This window comes from Lycorma delicatula, chromosome 4 (genome assembly GCF_047948215.1).
Source record: "Lycorma delicatula isolate Av1 chromosome 4, ASM4794821v1, whole genome shotgun sequence".
In the NCBI taxonomy this organism is placed as follows: domain Eukaryota; kingdom Metazoa; phylum Arthropoda; class Insecta; order Hemiptera; family Fulgoridae; genus Lycorma; species Lycorma delicatula.
This window is the reverse complement of record NC_134458.1, coordinates 111,832,907-111,853,657: the sequence shown is the minus strand read 5'-3', so window position 1 is coordinate 111,853,657 and position 20,751 is coordinate 111,832,907. Positions and strand designations below refer to the sequence as shown.

Below are 20,751 nucleotides of genomic sequence, written 5' to 3'. Positions count from 1 at the left end.
ATTCATTTTGTGGAGATTTTTATTTTTTATTAATTTTATATTTAAAAAAAATTAATTATAAAAAATAAATAGAGGTCTTTTTTATATATAAAATAACATATCCTGAGTGATTCACAATCAACGCCCAGTTAAAACTATTAAAGAGAAATTGATGAAAATTTGTATACACTCCTTATGGAGTCTACATTCTGTAAGGTGTATTGTTAGAAAGGATTTTTTGAAATTACGAATTTAAAGGGTTAAAATGGAGTTAGAATGAAATTTATAATTTTCTTAATTTCTCGGTAACAAATGTTACGTTTTATATAAACTTGATTTTTTATGTAATCTTCATGTAAACATATAAAAAAAGAGAATTGTTTAAAATTATTGAAAAAATGAAGTATAAGTTTTATGAAAATAACTAAAAAATTTACTTCTTATTTTGGATCCGGAATATAATATAGATGCCAAAACTACATTCATTTTAATAGTTTTAAAGTGATGAAGAAAAATTTTAAAAATAATTAATAAAAAAAATTAAGAGTCAAGCCAAAAAACAAAATAACAGAATTTATATTCTTTAGGGGTAGTTTTTCTATCTTAAGAAAACCTTCTCTGAAAATATTGTTGAATAGGTTATATAGGTTACCAAATTAATAAGAATTTTTTTTTCTCTAACACCGCCTTCAATAAAGTCTAAAATTAGGAAAAAAGATTTTCAAAAAACGTTTCTAATTTTAGATTCGGGTTCAATAACTTCAAAAAAAAATTGTAGACATTTCTTGGATATGAAGCTCTAAATATGAAGTAAAAATTTCAAAAAAATTGTGTAAAATATTCAAACCGGAGGGAGATATAGTAAAAAAACAAAAAAAAACATTTACCATTTTCAAGAGGTGGCGTTTTTGAAAGTTTTTTTTAAAATTATTTATATATACATTGTAGGTAAATTCGCTTCAATAAAATTTTCCCTAAAATTTCTCTGAAGAACATAGAAATTGGTTTTTGGCGATATTCCTCATCCTTTAACGAATTTTGAGAAAAGAAGTTAATGTAATCAGTACACATATATAGAAATATTTGAGCCAAATCTAAAAGATATCAGTTCGTTCAAACCGTGAAATATAAGAACAAAAATTGTGCGACACTCATGCTTACGTTTTACGTATGTTTTTTGGTAAATGAGCTAGTTGGACTCTAAACCGTAGAGATTTGCAAAAAAAAAAAACACATCGGTATTCCATTTTTGACATGATCACTATACTTTCCCCTTTATTTTATCTATTCTGCCTATACTCACCGGAAAAGTAGAAAACTAATTTTTTGGTCTTCCATAGAAAATTTTAAAAATTTGTTTATGCTTCCTTCCGTTGGGGTAAAATTCCAATTGTGTAGTTTTCTTACTATTTAATAATATTTAATAAGTGTATTTTTTAGTGAAGACACTTGAATTGGCATTTATGTACGTGTGATTATTCCACAGTAAAATTTCTATGGAAGATTCTCATGTTGGTTTATATGTTTTTTTATTTAAATGTATAAACATTCACATGTATCAAGATACCGCAGAGAGTTAACGTTTGATATTGCTTTGCCTTATAAAGGTGGTTAACAGTTGTCAAGGTCAGTCCGGAACGAATTGTCGGGCGATGGAGGCTGCAGCCCCCATCGTCCGACAATCTCGGCTGTGGCTATATCTCCCTTAGCCCCCCGCTCGCTACTTGCATGATGGTGTTAATAATGTTTAAAAATACTTTGAAAAAATAAAATAATTTCTGTAAAAGGTAACTTGGTGTTTATTTTTCTATTACTGATAGAGGCATACATAAAAATAATAATGAAATTTTTTAACAACCTGAAAAACATTTTAAAGATTTGATTAATTATACATAACAATTTTTATCAATTTAAAATTTCACATTATTATTTATTCATTAATTTCTTCCTCTTTAATTGCTTACCTTTGAATCTTTTAATTTGTGCCATTGTGGAGTAAGATAATATCTAATTCCTTCAGCTGCACCCGGTAATGATACACCTCTGATTAAGAGGATAAATAATACAACATACGGAGCTAATGCTGTTACCCACACTGCCTGTAACATAAAACAATACATTTTTTATGTAGTAATTCTGATAGTAAATTTTATTAGGATTTTATATTGAAATAAAATTTTACAACTTTCTTTTATAGATGATTTTCAGTGGTTGAAAAACGTTTAATTTTATATAACTAAATTTTATTTATGATAGAGAATGCATTTCTTTTCTTATCTGTTTTCGAATCCTCAAGTAATTTATAAAAGTATATCCTGATCATAAATTATCTATAAAACTTACGTTTTTATCCTTTAATTTTGGCTAGGATCCGAATTACTGATAAATTAAATTCGGGTGTACCAGCTGTTTATAATCTAAATGGAATTATTTTTTTTTTGGTTTTAAAGTCTTTTTTTAAGCCACCAGGCTGATCCAGTGGTAACTCGTCGTCCACAACTAGTTAGCATGAGTTTACTAGGTTCAAAGCTTAGTAAAAGTTAGTTGCTTTTATACGGATATGATTACTAGAGAGTGGGTATCGGTGTATCTTGGTGGTTTGGGCACACATTTTTGGATTGGTCGGCCTGAATCTATACAAGACTACATATCATTTGTATGTCATACATATCATCCCCATCTTAATGGGCAGAGAAGGAGGGGTTGCTTATTGTTCACTAATTGAAGAGACTGCAACGTAGTACTTAGGAAAAAAAGCTTTTTTACTTATTTTCTCTCATTATCTTGTAAAATTTAATAAATATTTAAATTAAAAAAAAAATTATCAAACTACAATTTGTCAATTTTTATTCTATTAACAAATCATGTTATAACCTTTCAACTTTAGGTAATAAAGGAGTCAATTTTTATGTCAATATTAGATTTTTTTAAATTATTTCATCTGATTTTACAACAAAAAAAAAATGATTATAAAAAATCAGCATCTCCTGTCGTAGCTTAGCCCGCGTTATATGTGAAAAGAAATTAAAATATTGGAAATAGTTTTTCAGTAGTTGTGTATGGGCAGTTGCTCTCAGAGTTCTTGCTATTGAAAACTTTCCTTCGCTTTTCTCTTTTGCTCCAAATATCATTGGAAATTACAGTATTTTACATCAAGAATAATCTAAGTGATTTTTAAATAAAAGATGTGTTCACAAAATCAAATTTTTAATGAAATCTGGAGGATATTGAAGTTGTTCAATAACTGATAGCCCCCAGAACAGCAAATTCTAGCAGTTTCATATTCCATTTTTTTTTTTTTTGGCATTGCAACGATTATATATTTTAATCATGCTACCTGTTTGAATATCTTTGAGAATGATAATCAAAAGTTGATTTGAGACCTAACGTATTTCTCGAAGATTGATCTCGATTTTAAGCCGAGCGTATACTTAGTTCTTCCAAGTATTTAAAAACGCTCTGGCGTAGATTCACAGTGTCTATGATTATAAATTCTAATAGCTCTAGAAGTCCTTCTTCTTCCTATCTATGATATTTGATTTTCATCTAATTGAAAATAAAATTTCTGCTAATTGCCTGTATGGCTTACCCTATGGAACTTCTATAAACTATTTAGGATATAAAAATTTATTGAGTACTATTTTACTCGCTTGAGGATAAATTCTCGCTGGTCACCGCAAGATTAGACAATGACATTACATTTTGTAAATCACATAATAACTTTCTGAAGAAGACAATATTGACTTAGACAATATCTACCGATATAGACAATGACATTAAATTTTAGTATTTATTTTTATAATAACGAGATTGGTGAGGTTTTGAACTGAGGTAAATATTTCGGGGTCATAAGAAAGCTACTGTTAAATTTTCGTAATCATTGACTCATAGTTTACGCGGATATCGGGAACAAACGAAAAAGACTTCTTTTTAGGGAATAGTGTGACAAAGAAAAATATAAAATGAAAAGAAATTTAATATTATTATAAATTAAGGTGGAATTAAAATTATTAACTTCGTTAAGGCAGTGTATTAGGATTTGTGTAATAAGTTTTTGCAATCAGACAGTACTTATTTTTACTGTAAATATTGGAACTAACAACTAAGTGGAAAAATACGCTAGTGGGTCCCAAAAAATGTGTCCTTTTTACCCGTTTCCAGAATAGTAAATGAAACGTTCAATCTTATCCTGTAACTTGTATTCAACTAATTATATAAATAAATATTTATAGTAATCGTAAATTAACTTCATTAGAAAATGAACTGCTCGCGAATTAACATCACACTCTGATCTTTTGGGATTTTACATTTGTTTAACTTTTATCTCTATTGCTGCTGCAGAAGCATAGCTATAAAGGGAAAGTATAGCTATTGACCAAAAGTTTTGATATCGGAGTTTATAGAAATACCCGTAGTCTTTAAAAAAAAGTAGTCCAAAAAAAAAACCAAAAAAGTTTTAGAAATTTCTGAATGATGTATATACGTTTGTACATGTGTATTTTGATCATCTATTACTGGCTCTGCAGAAATTCTTCGAAAATGGTTCAAACAATTTCTTTATATGGGGCATTGATAACGTTAATCTTTAGACAAAATTAACAAAGAAGGAGGGAGATGGTTTACTAATATTAATTTTTGAGTTTATGTATCGTGGTTTAAACAGGTTTTGCTTCAAAAACCCTCTTGAAAACCCGCTGATCAAATGAAAAGTTGAAATTTAGTACAAATATTTGGTTATTAATAAGGGTCATTTAAAAAGGTTTCAGCGATAACGTAAATAATATCTCTCTATGTAATTCAAATTAAAGTGTTAATTAGAACTGAAAATTAATCGGATATCATCAAGTTCTTTTAGACGTGACCGGCTATGACCTTGAACCTATGCGCATAACGCCTCTGTTCCACTACCAGTCAGTACAATGGCGATATTTCATTAGAAAGCACAGTACGTTTTGTGGTTAACGAAGTATAAATGATTATAACTAATCAACGGACTTTCCGACGTGTTTATAGCAATGATCCCCCTCGTTCAAACAGCATTGTCTAATGCTGTTACATAACTAACTGTTCGTACCACCCACCATCTAGTGTGCGAGCAGTTTATGGAATCTGGCACAGTGGAAGTGAAAAAGTCCCCCGTACGGTCCTAAACGAGTGTTAACATAGTTGAGCGTATACGCCAAAGATGTTTAAGAAGCAATAAAAAATCAAATTTAACAAGTAACGTTGCTGTTATGTTTTAACAAGATGGTGGCCCCCCCACACTTTAGCCTAGGCGTTCGACGCACTCTTAATAAAAGATTTTTTTTAGTCACTGGAGTCAACAGGGACTGAAATCTGTTTGTTTCTCAATCCTGCATAATTTTTAAGGTAAAAACGTCATTTGATCAAGCGAGTTAATTCGGTCAAAAATCTTTTCAGTGGACATTTTGATATTTTTCGCAGTTGTAGGGTAAATAGTGCATAATTAAATCATTAATAATCTAAAAACCAAATGGCGTATTTGAAAAAAAATCTGTAATGGGCAAGGCCGGGAAAGTTATGCCCTGTTTACCAAATTTTTTTAAATTTGTAATTCGTACAATGAAAAAAAAATTAATTAAGATTATTTACTTTCACTAAAATAGAATTTTTTTGTTCAAATTCCGGTTAACCACCATCCCTCAGGAAGTTCAATTAATCAAACCCTTAACTAAGTCACCTTAGCAAATCAGTTACTCGCAAATTTAGTAGATATACTGAAGACTACCAGTAAACTGCAAACTGTGGAACTGATCTATAGCGTTATGAAACCATTTTTAATTAGTATTAAACTAGAAATTCACAATAATTAATACCATTATATTACCGATTACCGATTTTTTCTTTTAATTAAATATATGAAATGTTCACTATCTACACGCAGAAGCAATAATAATGACATTTTATTTGGTGAAAATTTAAAATTAAAATTTCAATATGAAATTAACAATTGTACAAATTTAACACAAAAATAAATCAAGTAGTTCTTTCGTTGTGACACAATGAAAATTGTATACACCGCAGATTGGGTTTAATTATAAATGATCCGTCAGGTGAATCTATCAACATTAATGCTACTATTATTATCATTTGTATTATTAGAAAATATTAATATTTTCTATTGTTTTATTACAATTAAATTAAAATATAGGTCTTCTTGTATTATGATCAACGCATGTAGTTTTCCCTTGATATTATTATGTTACATACATTTATTTTGAATTATTAAATTATTTTTATTAAATTATTTTTAATATATTAAATAAATATCATTTATTATTTTTTTTTTTTAAGTTTCTTTTTATCTCTTTCAGAATTTCATTATTTCGGGTTGTTTAGCTCTTTTTTCTTCAGTCCATTCTCCTCAGATGAATTTTTTATTTTCACCTACAGGAATCTTTAATTCAAAAATTTTCTTTCTATATTCTTTTCGATCTATACAGTCATTTTCTGTAATTTTGAACTTTTTGAGCTCTTCTTTCATCTGTTTAATATAGCCACTGTGACCTTTATAATTCCACAGTATACTGAAAATCTGTTTGTTTAGCCTTAATTGGTTCATTCGTACCATTTTTCCATAGAATTTTAGTCGTGTTACTTCCAGAGTTTTCTTATTGTTACTTCCAGATCTTCAATTTTATCGTATATCTCTTTATTTGATCTCAGTCTCTGGCCTTCTTCTTTTCTTCTTAGACCATAAATCCTTTTTAAAATTATAATTTCTATCTTGAATAGATTATCAGCTCCAGTTATATTGTAGTTTTCATACCTTACAAGATAACTGATCTTATAAATGTGCTATACTGCCTTAATTTTACAATTATAGAAAGTTTGTTTTATATGGTAAATATTTTTGACGTAAGGTTTAGTTGTTCTAATTTCTGTTTTGTTTTTTTTTTGTCTGAATCGCTTTTTTATCTGTTTAGTTTCTACTGATTACTTCTCCAAGATAGTTAAAATGATCTGTGATCTTAATTTTACCATAATTTGTTTCTATTGTCTTTTTCGGATATTTACTGGCACTTGTCATCAGTTTTGTCTTTCAGAAGGAGATCAGCAAGCCGGTTTTTTCATCTACTTCTTTCAATTTGTTAATTTGGTTGATTACTTCTTTTTCTGATTCTGTAAAGGGTGCTAAGTCGTTGGCAAAAACTAGACGTGGAATGTTGACGTTCTGACTCTTTTTTCCTATTTTTGTACTTGAGCCATAATTTTCCCAGATGGTTTTCACGACTTTATCCAAAACCAAGTTGAAAAGCATTAGTGAAAGATCTCCTTGCCTTAAAACTGGTTTAAGTTTTATTGATGATAAAGTATAAAATTTTAATTCATATAAAACTAACGTGGAAATCGTAATACCTGTGGGTTTAGATAGCAGATTTTCAATTTATCTTTGGATGTATTATAAATATATTAACTTTTAGTAGTAGTAATTGTTGCATAGTGATTTTCATGTAGGCTTACATTGAATAGCACTCAATTTTCTTCTCACTTGTATTTTTAATATTGCAAAATGTTTAAAATGAAAACGTAATTACATCAAGGAGATCAATCGGAGAAATTTTTTTACATGAAATTTTTGATATTTTTCGCTATTGTACCGCATAACTAAATAAAGAATATTAATTGCGTAATTCATTCTGTAAATTTAGCATAAATATTGCGCATGCTTAGTGTTGTTAATAATATTATTTAGTGTGGGTATTGAACATAATTAAGTATCTTTCATAAACACAATATATATGATAAAATTAGTATACCAGTTGTACACAGTTTCAAAATTCTTTATGTCTTGTTAGACAATAAATTCCCCCGTGAGACTATCAAATTGACTTTTTTGCAAACAAAATCGTTTTGAAGTGCCTTAAACAAAGCTAAGCTTATTATAATTATTAAATATTTATTATCCCTAGAGTGATTCACGACGAAGGGTAACAAACTTTCAGAACCTGTTCTACTTGTGAAAATAAAAAAAAGTTCATTCATATAAGCATAGGTTCAAAAACGCTTCATTAGTTAGTGTTGGCTGACGAAAAAATTCGCCCTGATTTCTGCGCCTCTGGTAAAATTAAGGCATTCAGAAATTTTTGGGACCCAAATTAAGGAGTAAATTTGGTGTCTTTATATGAAATCTGAACTGAAGAATTGAAAAAAAATAGGTACCAAGACTGTATTTTTTGTAGTTTTTGAGAAAATTTTCTAATTAGATTTCCTTTAAAACCACTAAATTTACCCCTTGGATACCAGGAATTTCAGTCTGGATTAATTTTAACAAAGGTCCAGAAATCGGGATGAAATCTTTCGCCGGCCAACACTCGCTAATGAAACGTTTACGAACCTATGTTTATATGAACTTTCTTCTTTATTTTCATAAATAGAACATGTCCAGAGAGTTTTTTACATTCTTCGTGAATCTCTCTATATTAATCACTGTAAGGAATATATCGTTTCTGTGGGCTTCCTCTAAAAAATGAGTTTTCAAGACGCAAAGTTGAAGCTCACAGATCCTTTTTAATTTACCATAGAACGATATTTAGTAAATTGTTGATAATTCACGTATTTATATTTACGAGTGTTCAATCTTAGCTAAAAACCAGTTATTATACATTTAAAAAACCACTATATCCTTTTCTATCGAACTTAACAACAGTTTTCATTTAACTTAACCAAATACTTAAGTTTAGAAAAAAATTGCCTCGTTATGTTGCCATTTTTAATTAAAATATCGACTCATTTGAAAGATTTTTTCAACAATGAAATTAAGTCATTTTCATTCACAAACACAATATTACGCCGTCGATAAATTAAAAAGAAAAATATATGTATTATTTAATCTGAATTTTCTGCATCGTACACATATATTCATAATTTTCATTAACGTTAGTAGAATTTTTATTTATATTGAAGTGATTTTATGTGTTTACTATGTTTTTCATATTTAATTTATTACTATTTTAAATTATTAATATGGGCTTTAACTACCAACGATATTTGTTTATTTTATACTTAGTCTGGTATTACGGAAGCTCCTTTAATAAAGCTTTACCACGGATTTCTTTGATCCATTCAAACAAATGTTGAACCACTACCTTTTTGTAATGCGTGGAATAGCACACCTATCCATTCATGAGATGATCTATACTATTAATTATTACGTACTGAGAAGATAAATATATTTATTTATATAAAAGTAATAAAATAAAGACGTTTTGCTCAACAAAATTATTATTTTAAATGTCAACGTTTTACATTAAGTAAAATCTAGATTAGATTTTCTTACTATTATATCAGTACATATTTTGGTTTAGTAAATGAAATTATGAATTGGATTATTCAAAATCGTGTGTTTTGATTAAATTACTTTAAAAAAATTAAAAAATTATACACATTAACCAACCTTCTCAGCAAAAATTTGTTTACATAAGTAAATAACAATGACAGTTCAAACTCCAAAACCTGTTGTACCATAAGGGTAAAAGGTGGATTGATGCATTTCCGGTATGCCTTTTAAAGAGAACTGGATAATAAGCTGTTTGCACTTCCAAGAAAATAGGTCAATTTAACGCTTTCATACTATAAATTCTAATTTGTTTGAAACAATCACACACCTTAAATTTATCTAATAGAGCTTTCCTTGTGTCCCAAATTTTGTTATAAAATATAAAATCCTAATTGTACAATATCTAAGTGGTAATAAATTCGACATATTTACCAAAAAATTTAGTTGTTAATCTAAATTAATACATTGCTAATATATGTATTAGTAATGTTAATTTTCACGTCTCAGCATTTACTATCAAGGAAATTTTTTTTTTGTTTAACAAACCTTAGATATCCAACTGAATTATCTACGATGATATACTCAAAATTTTTTGCTTTTTATTAATTATTATTTATGGTATGCACGTGTGGTGCTGGGTTTTTAGAATTGGTCAATAAATACATAATGATAAAATGGCAGCGCTTATCTTATTTCACTGTATCTAAATCTTTTTTTTTATCCTATTAAGGGAGTGAGTATGTTGCAGTTCTAATTGGATTTTATTAGGGTTGATAGGAAATTTCTTTTGTCAGACACAGAGATGGTGCAAGTATAACCAAATGACTCTCACATTTGGCAAGTATGACCTTTTAAATGGGGTGCTACAAAGTTTCAGACGCTTTGGTTTAATTGCTTGTTTTTGGCGTTTGAGTTAAGTATATAAGTTTGACGGTTTTTGAAAACTGGATATAATTGAAGTTCTAGCTTTTATAAAGTACTTTATTTTAACAATATCGTAATATTGTAAAATGGTTGTTTTCACCTGAAGAATTGTAACATGGAATAATTGTGATCTAAATATTTGTTTTATATTTATTTAAATTATTTACGTAGTGACTTATTTAGGATCTGAATATTTTGTGTTCCTGTTATATTAACATCCAACCGAGAAGTTATCATTTACTATTATTATTATTTGTATATATATATATATATTACAATTAGTTAATGGTAATAAATAGTAGATTGAGATGAAAAATATTGAGAAAGCTACATGGAAGGAAGAAGAAAAAAATTAATAATGATTAGGGGGCGTTATGTACAAAGAAAGAAAAGAGAAGGGCAAACGATGAAGAACTATACAAATAGTTGAGAAAAAAATTACAAAAGACAAAATAGTAGTAGTGTGAATATTAAAATGTTTTAAAAATATTCATTAAAGGAAAAATAATTATTCTTTACTTCATTACATTTCTGTTACCATGGTGTCAGAAATTTAAGGAAGTAAAAAATTAATTCACACACCTTCACTTATTACCGTGAAATTAAAAAAATTTCCGGGTTTCAAACAAAATTAAAAAATCCAATTTAACGCTTTAAATTAGGAATTTCAATTTTTTAGAAATTGTAGCTTAATTAGTAAATCTAATTGTTACTCGATTTTAGCTCTTTAAACTAGGAATTTAAAAAATCCTTTGTTAGTGTGCAATTACACTGTAAAAAGAACATGTACACATATTTTCATCAGTTTATCTTCAGTAGTTTTTGTTGGGCGACGATTATGAATGATTCACGTCATATTATTTTATATATATATAAGCCTATGTATAAAATTTTTTCCTCGAAAATTTAGATAACTTTCATTGAAATTTAGATATACTGAATTTGTGTATCTGAAGTTGTGCTGTGAAAATTTAATGAAAATTTGTTTAGTCGTTCTTGAGATGCACTCAATTTAAAGTCGAAAAGGTTTGACGATATGTTGACTGCGTAGTGGCGTATTTTTCATACGCGCTTATGTGGTGAGTCACAGTGGTTAATACTGACATTTTTACTTTGTATTTTGTGCGTTTCTGAATTAATTTTTTTTATTGACCAAAGTTTTTCTTGTAAAATTTTGTGTTAGAAAAAGTAGATAATTTTTCAAAACGAAACAAAATTAAATAACGAAAGATCGTTCTTCTTGAACAGAACCGCACAAGAATTTTTTCTTAATACTGAAGAGAATTTTAACATAAAATTTTTATGAAATTTGTCATAAAATCTTGGGTAAATGCTAATAAATATTTTTTCATTCCAGGGAATAATATTATATCAAACTCGATACCAATGGTTTTACGTAGTTTCTCTAAATATTCCCATTCTTAGTGTCATCTAAAACTAGATTCCGTTTCTTTATTCATTTCCTTTATCTTTTTTTCTTACAGATTCTTTTTTTAACTTTAACGATTTTTAATATTAAAGTAAAACTAAAAAGTACAAAATAAAACAAACCTTTTTAAAATAATAAAATACGCTCTGAATATTCTAAAAAAAATTACTTTTATAATTCTTTAAATTAAGCCTTTTTTAAAATCAGCGCCAAATTAAGAGTGTAAATTATTGATAGTATATTGCACTTTTTTCTAAAAGAATATTTAAAGAAACAAAACTATTTAATGATTTTTAATGGTTTTTGAATTCGATTTTATTCTATTTTTAAAAAAGTTTATTGTATCAAAATTTATTTTCCCAATTTTTCATATATATATTATTTGGATTAAACATTTTTAATTAAAACTGATGTGATCTTAAATGTTTATTAATTGCTAATGTTACATTTAATTTTGTAAGACTCATATATAAATATCTAATTACAATAATTTTAATAATAGTAAATAGTATTAAGTAAGGCTTTTCAATTAAGTACGTACTACCTCTTTGGTTTATTTGTGTATTACGATAAAGAGCAGGATGTTTAGGTGAAGGACACGGTTAAGAGAAAGGGATACTGCCGTCATAATGTACATTGGTGGCGTAGGAAGGCCGTGTTTGTTGTTTAGAGTTAAATTAGGTGAGTCGTAGTTAAAGGGATGGAAATGGGTTGAAAGGAGACCCGCAACACAGCACTAAAATTGGTTTACTCCAGTTATCTCTTGTTAATTATGCTTTTAGTAAATCTAATTTTATTAAATTAACATATATATTACAAAATAAAATAAATATTATTGTACAATGGTTGTATAATTGTTTTTTTTTTTTTTTTTGCTTTATAATTCTTCACAATTAAAATCTTAAACCCCTGGTATAAAAAGCGTTTGAAATTCAAAAATTATTTTAAACGAAAGTAAATGTGTAAACCATAAAATATATGCAATTGTCATAACATATTTCAGTTGATGTTGAGGGGATAATAAACTATAAGTTTTATAGGTTTTCTGCATAGATTTTCAAGTGGCTTTTGATAGAATTAATAGGAATGCGTTATTCTCTGACGATGTCTCAGTAAGAACCGGTATTAAATTAAGAAAAAACTTCACTATTTGTCAACAATATTTAATATTGTTATTGCAATATACGTAAAGTACAATTTACGAGATTCTTTTCATTGTACTAATCAATCCTAGGATTGGTTTGCAGAAGTCTTCCTTCTCCATGCAGTTCTATCGTTTGCTAATCTCTTTGTTTTCATGTACGTTGTTCACCCAACATCCTGCACGGTTTTTTCAATGTACCCTTGTCGTGGTCTTCCTCTTGCACTGTTTCCTTCAACTGCGCCCTCTATTACGGTGTGCAACAAACTTTTATGCCGTACTTCATGTCCTGTCCACGTGTCTCGCCTCTTCTTTAATAAGCTCCGTAAATATGGTAACTCATCCTTCGTAACACTTTTTCATTGGTTAATTTCTCTATCCATGTAATTTTCTACATCCATCGGTAACAAAACTGCTCAAGTGCATCTATTCTCCTTTTCCCTTCTGTTCCTGTGGTCCTTGCTTCACTGACATAAAGAGAACACTTCTTACAAATGTCTTTATTAATTGCTTTCTGAATTTTTTGTTTATATTGTTTGAGGCTAATATCTTAATTCTCTTATTGAATGGTAATTTCGCCTGTTTTATTCTGTTAATAGTGTCCTTATATACCCCTATCTGACGTAATTCTGCTTCCAAAATAGGTGAATTCCTTCACTCAATTCGAATCGTGCCTGCTCACTACCATTATTTTTAATATTCTCCGTATTTATTTTCATGTTACATTTGGATAATACGATATGTTGACCATGCTTCCTACCATCCTTTTCAATACTTTCTCTCCGTGAATCCTTACTGTTTTACTCTCTTATAACTTTCCTCTAAATTTATCAATCCCTAGTTGTGAATATGCATTTGAACAATACAGCCGACAGTGAGCACCCTTGCCTGGCACCTCTCTTTATCTTTGCTTCCTGTTGCTGATATCCGCATTCCACAACTGCTACCTCATCCTTATATATTTTCCACATCATCATACGGCCCCGGTAACTCCTATCACTCCCATTATATTAAAGAAAATATCCCATTACACTCTATCAACGCTTTTTCAAAGTCGATAAACGCAACAGGTGTATCCTTATTCTTCCTTATTCGCTTCTCTGTTATCTGTCTTAAAGTAAGGATAGCTTCTTGTTTACCTCGTGTGCTAACGAGTGCAGGGACCCCCGGAATAATATGATCCCCTCCATCAAGTGCTAACGACCTCAAACGAGAGCGGATGAACAGATGAAGGTGAGGTAGGAAACCACCTCAAAAGGCGGATGAACCGAAGGGTCAAAGGCGTATGATGGAGAAGGCAAGGGGAAACCACTCCATTAAAGGTTTGCAAGGACATCTCAAGTATCAGCATTTGAAATTATGGTAGTGCGTTCTTTAGTAAAGATTTCGGAAATAATAGTCTCTCATTCATATCTCCGAAAGGGGGCTGCTAAAAATCTACCTCTAACAAAACAGAACCTAAGAAACAGACAACATGTAGTAGGCTAGGAACATTGGAATATCTGCACATTACTACAATGTGGAAAACTTGAAAACCTAAAACTAGAAATGAATAAAATGGAACTGGATCTTCTTGGAATTGCAGAAATGAGATCGCCTACTGAGGGAGATTTCTGGAGTGAGGAGTATAGAGTTATCCACACGGAAAAGTAGTGAACATTCAAGAGTGGCCAGAGAGGGGTAGGAGTAGTATTGAAGAGAGGACTTGAGCAGAAAGTTATGGGATATGTACAGAACAGTGGAAAAACAATACTAGTGAAATTTGATACCAAACCCACCGAAACTATGATAATACTGACCTACGTGCCAATCTAAGCAGGTAGTGATGAATAAATGGAAATTACTTATGGTGGGTTGAATGAGAGCGTTAAGCTTGTAATGATTCGAATCTCATCATTACTGGACACTTTAATGTTGTTAGGGAGAGGGCACGGACGGAGAAGTGGTCGGGTCATTTGCACGTGGGAAAAGGAATGAGCGTGGAAAACGTGTGGTGGAGATTTGTTCAAGACACGAACTGGTAGTAGCTAACATTTTATTTCAGCATTATCCTCGTAGACGATACACTTAGAAAACTCCTGGAGATCTAAGGCGATGCCAGATAAATTTTATTTTGGTCAGAGGTAGATTTAAGAATCAGATCAAAAACTGTAAGACATTTCCGGGCCCAGATATAAACAGCTGACCCCACCATGGTTATAAGTGTATGTAGTCTAAAATTTAAAAGGCTAATGAGAAGCAAGATAAAGGCAAGTAGAATCTGAGAGCTGTTAAAAATTGATCAATAAAGAGAGAATAAGAAAAGAAAACAAATGAAAGGACAGTGAATTATCATGACGGAGATATAGAAAAGAAATTTGATGCCATCAAATACGGTTTATCAGAAGCAGCAGAGAATGTTTTTGGAAATCTAAAATGCATGAATTGAAGGAAGTGAATGACGGAAGAACTAACCCAAATGATGGAACACAGAAGGGAACTAAAGAGGGCAGAAACAGAGAAATATAGAAGGAAGTGTAGGAAGTAAAAAAAAATTATATTAATAGGAAAGCAAACAGGAAGCTAGAGAAAGAGAGAGTGTGTGAGAAGACCGATGCACAGAGGGCTGATAGACTAATTGAAGCTAACAGTCTGGAATCGGCTTAAATAAGAGTAAAATACATTTTTGGGGTTAGAAAAAGTGCGTGCAATAGAATCTTGAAAGAAGGCATCTCTATAGCTTATGAATAGAAAGAGATGAAAAGAGTACTTAAAGAAATTACGTGATTGACCAGATATCAGTGATGTCATAGAGGATAAAGAAAATGTGAATTTAGAGGAATTGGGCGACAGTATATTGAGAAGTGAATCTGAACTTGCAATTCGGACCCTAAAAAACATAAAAGCATCTGAAGTAACTGGTGTAACACTGACGATTTTAAAAAGTGTATCATTATCCCAATACAAGAAAAAACTCTCGGCAAAAAAATACGAACAGTACCGTACAATAAGACTGATAACTCATGCATAAAAATTCGCTCACAACAATGATCTTACGAAGGCTAGTGGGAAAGTGGAAGGTATACTTTCAGATCACTTTGGATTCAGGATTCAGGAGGGAAAGAGGTATACGAGAAGCTATCCATGTTTTAAGGATATATTTTAACAATATATTTATAATATATTGTTTGCCATGTGCTCATAGTTTTCAAATATAGCCAGGCCAATGTAAAAATAAATAATTACCCATAAGAGTCTACGTTATTAAATGATGAATGTAATCCACTTAATTAGTTGTCCTGTCTTTGTTGATCCTGTAACAGCATTTGTGAAAATTTAGTTCTTTTTATTGGAGTTTTGATGAAGAAAATCCCCTATCACAATGCCGTTTTAGAAAAATCACCAATTTCCAATTCAATAATAAAATGTGGTGGGAGGTTCTACAACAACTTCTTCCTTTCAATGTAAAAATAAATAACTATGTAATTTTTGAAATAGACTCAAAAATAATAATAACCTATTTAATAGAATTATTTTAAAAAAAATAATAATAAATAAAATAAACAAGAGATCTTGTCTTGTGCATCTTAAAAAACGTATTTTCATCTTCAATTCCCCACGATTTTTGTCATCTATATATAAATACATATTAAAATAATCACATCAAATTTTAAAAATAATCAGCAGACAGTCTTGTTTTTATCTACTCATCATAAAAACTTTACAGGATCAGGATATCTAAAACAACCAAAATGTCTGTCAATTTGTTCTTTGTGTTAGTTGTAATTTTTAAAACAAACTGATAAATATTTTTTTTTTTAAATCATAAGAAATTTTACAAGTTTATCCTCGTATTAACATCAATAAAAGCAACCAACCACACAACAACATTTTCCAAATGACATTTTCTGTCTGCCATTTATTAAACCAGAAATTTAATATACTTCCAGCGTAATGTATATTATTCATCAAAAACGTTCCGTAACTCCAGAACTGTAAATAGTTTATTTATTTATGTACATTATGCTGAGGTTTTCGCCTGCGCTTATTTTAGTTCCAGGCTTATAAATAGTTGATTATCCATTTACATTTTATACTGAGGTTATTTGCTTACACTCATTTTAAGGGACTTAGTTCGATTTTTATAATAATTCTACTAAATACTGTTTAAACCTTACCATGAACGACAGGCATACTACGAAGGCATCATACTGATTTTAATGTGAAATTTCAAGCCACCATTAAATAAACTTCATATTTTTTCTAAAGGTTTTTCCAATATCTCGATTTTATTTTTATTTAAGTAAGTTTCAAGAAAAATACCAAAAAGCATTTACTAATTATACATATATATATATATATATATATATATATATATATATATATATATATATATTTATTCTATTTCATAAAACCTCTTAATACTCGAAATAATGTATAAATTTAAAAAAACTTTCTTTACGATTACTAAAATGTCGCTTGAAAATATGACTGAACATTCCCGCTATTTCAACCTGAGATCAGCTGATTTATAAACCACTAGAATATATATGTTGATCACTAAATTGACCAGCCGATCGGTTTAACACTTAGCTATTAAATTATTTATATCTTAATTTATTTAAAATTTAAATTGTTTTTTATGTAGATGAATAATAACATACGTAAAATATGAACAATAAAGACAGCTAGAAATAAAAAGGCCTTTGAACCATAATGCTGTTGAAGTATGTTGTAAACATCCTTCAATAGGTGGACTAAGAAAGTTCGAAATGAAGAGATCTTAAGACAAGTAGAAGTTAAAATTAATTTGTGATATAATCTTATAAAGAGACGAACTTTGTGTTGAGGCATGTATTAAGACATCCAATTTTAAGTAATTTAGTGAAAAGAAGGACGTATAGGATATATATATATATATATTCAGAGGAATACTTATATATAAGTATATAGGAATATACAGAGAATATATTCTTCAGAGGAAGACTGGGATGAATAAAATAGATAATAACTGAAAATATTAGATTATAGTAAATGTTGTGTTTAAAACACTAGCTCAAAAATTAAAATATAGAATAGCATCAAAAATGTAGAATAAAAATTAACAAAGAAACATAACTATCGTTACGATATTAATGTGTGGTCCCAATTGATCGTTTAGTTTCACTACTATATAAAGAGAACATCTTCGTTTGTTCCCGATAAATGCGAAAACTACTAATCCAATTATTAAGAAATTTTAACTGTAGAATTTTTATGGCCCTCGGAATGTTTATCACAGTTCAAACCTCATCAAACTCACTATTACAGAAATCATAAATAAATAACCTAGAAATCCTTTATTAAATTTAATGTTATCGACAGATATTGTTTATATCGATCATTGTCTATGTCAGTACTGACTTCTTCAGACAGTTAAATATTTTAATAAATTTACTGTCATTTTCTAATCTGGCGACAACCCACGAGATCTCAACTTCACGCGAATAAAGAAGCACTCTATAGATTTTTATATTCTGAACTAACGAATTCCATCCAGGGTAAGCCGTACACATAATGTGAATAGATTAGACTTTCAATTTGGTATTAATATTTTCGTAATGCCTAGAGCGGCGAGGTCACAGATAGGAAAAAGAACTTCTACAATTACTAGAATTTGTGATCGTAGACAACGTGAATCTACACCAGAGCGTTGCTCAGATTTGAAGAGCGACGGATACGCTCGGCTCAAAATCAAATTACAAGCTGTAAAAAGCGTTAAGTCTAAGTGCAACAGCCCACACATAATTAATAAAAATATTGTTTCCAGTTGTTGAAGTCCTTTATCCATATAGCCCTGCGAAGCCGCGGTGGGGTATGCTAGTACTGAATAAAGTGGTCGCGTATGGAAATATTAACACGATTTATATTGGTGGCACGGGTACCCCCAATGTCCGGTGCCGAGTGATTGAGGCTCTTTCGGGAGTGTCGCAAAGCTGGAACAGCGCGCTTAGTGAACGACGCCGACGGCGCGAGCACTTCTTCCGCTGCTGTACCTGAATTAATGGACTTAAGATAACACCCGTACAACTATTGAAGGCGTCCCGGGCTGATGGATATCAACATAAGTCGAATTGATGTGATGTAGGACCATTGGCGTGCAGCGGACAAAATTTTCAAAACGGTATTTGAAAACAATTCGTTTGGTCTATCTTGCAGCATTGATGTCATTGGTCAGCGATGACAGATCGACCAATTGATGTGTAGAGTTGGCCAAATGAAGGAATTAAAATTTTCAATCGGAGACTTTCAGTTTTATTCAAAAAATACGACGGTGGCTCTCCCATTTAACTGCACAGATGAGTTGGTCGGTCTGTAGCTCGGAGGAACTTGATCCATGATCTGTAACGTTTTACGTTAACGCAACGGCCGACTGTGCGCCCCAATACAGCCCTACCCGATTATTTTTTGTCATTTTTTTCTCTAGTGCAAAGTTAATTTACAAAGTGGTTACTTACTGATTACGTGAAATCATTAATACATTCTTTACAAATAAAATTCGTGTCAAATTCAACAGTGAATTAATTACGACTTCTTTTGATTTTATATGAAAATGTTTATTTAATATTTGAATTAGTTTGAATCGTTTGTTATCATTATGCCTCTCATTTATTTACGAATAATATTATACCAGAGGAACCAAATTAGAAAATCTGTTAAAGAGAAATCTGTAATAAACGCAAAACGATGGGTTTTAAAGAGACTGAAGTACTTTTAACTTTGTATATATTATATTTACTTGTTTAATCATAGTAGTAAGTTTTTAATCCGCGACAGATCCGAACGTAGTCCCTTTCTACTCTTTCATTTGGTTATTCAACAACCATCTTTCAATTTCAATTTACTGTTTTCTGTTTCATTACTATATTTATTTCGAGTATTCCTTTTGATGTATTTTGTTTTTCTTACATTTTCTAGATGTCTCCGCATATTTCTTGATTTAATTTGAAACTTTCAAAATTAAAATAAACGAAAACAAAACAAAAAAACAGAAAAAAATAACAGAAAGTCTTTTTCTGTTACGTTCTTTAATTTAAAAGTATTACCTAATTAAAAAAAAAAGAACAGAAAATATTCTTTATAATGGACAAAGATTAGCACTAGTTTATTACCCTAATCAATATTTAACATAAAAAACAGACTAATTCCAATGATATTAAAAATAGATAATCAGAAAAAGATTTTCTTTTCTTAAAAAATATCAAAGAAAAAATGCAGCCTAATCGTGGCTGTAAACAAAAAAAAAGTACAAAACAAAAGTCATTAGAACTGTATTAAGTCAAATTTATATTATCTTACATTAATCGAGTTCTCTTTTTACAAGCCAGATGTATTTTACATAATCCTAGGTTTTGCAAGTAGGGTCATGAAATGTCTGTTTCGTTAAGCACAAGGAAGATAAATGACGTTATGCAAAGGTGAGTTGTCGCAATTTTGCTCGGTTAAGGAACGGCACGTAGCCGGAATCTAGCAAACTGAAATTGGAGGTTGTTTATTTACTATACGCATGGAGTAGAGAACATACCAGTTTTAAGTTTTATAACAAAGAATTTAGTATGGGTAGTGACACTGTAACCAATTGAAAAAAATTTATAAGAGAAGTGTACGCGGACGTACTCTGTAACCCAGTTATAATATGGGATGAGAACGGTCTGAATATAGAAATAAATGAATATCTTTTTTCAAGGCGAAAATACAATGTGGGGACGGTTAACCCTCAGTAGTGGGTTGCTTGCGGAAATTTTTATAGAAAATAAAGAGTGTTTCGTATATGCGGTTCCCATTCGAACCAAAGACACGTTACTAGGCGGTTGGTTATAAAGAAGTGTATCAGACCTGCAAAGAACATAATTTCTGATTGCTGGTAAGAATTACGATTATTTACCTATGTTAAAGGTTAAAATTTTACACACCAAATTGTTAATCACTCGGTTAACTTTCGAAATCCAATTATCGGGG

At 30.0% G+C, this 20,751-nt stretch overlaps 1 protein-coding gene across 1 annotated transcript in view; it reads right to left on the bottom strand.

Moving 5' to 3' along the window:
- SerT (Serotonin transporter) overlaps nt 1–20,751 on the bottom strand; it is a 181,855-nt gene that overhangs the window by 77,281 nt on the left and 83,823 nt on the right. The window contains exon 5 of the mRNA XM_075361777.1: nt 1,944–2,078. Within this exon, the coding sequence (XP_075217892.1) occupies nt 1,944–2,078 (135 nt within the window). The remainder of the gene's footprint in view (nt 1–1,943; nt 2,079–20,751) is intronic.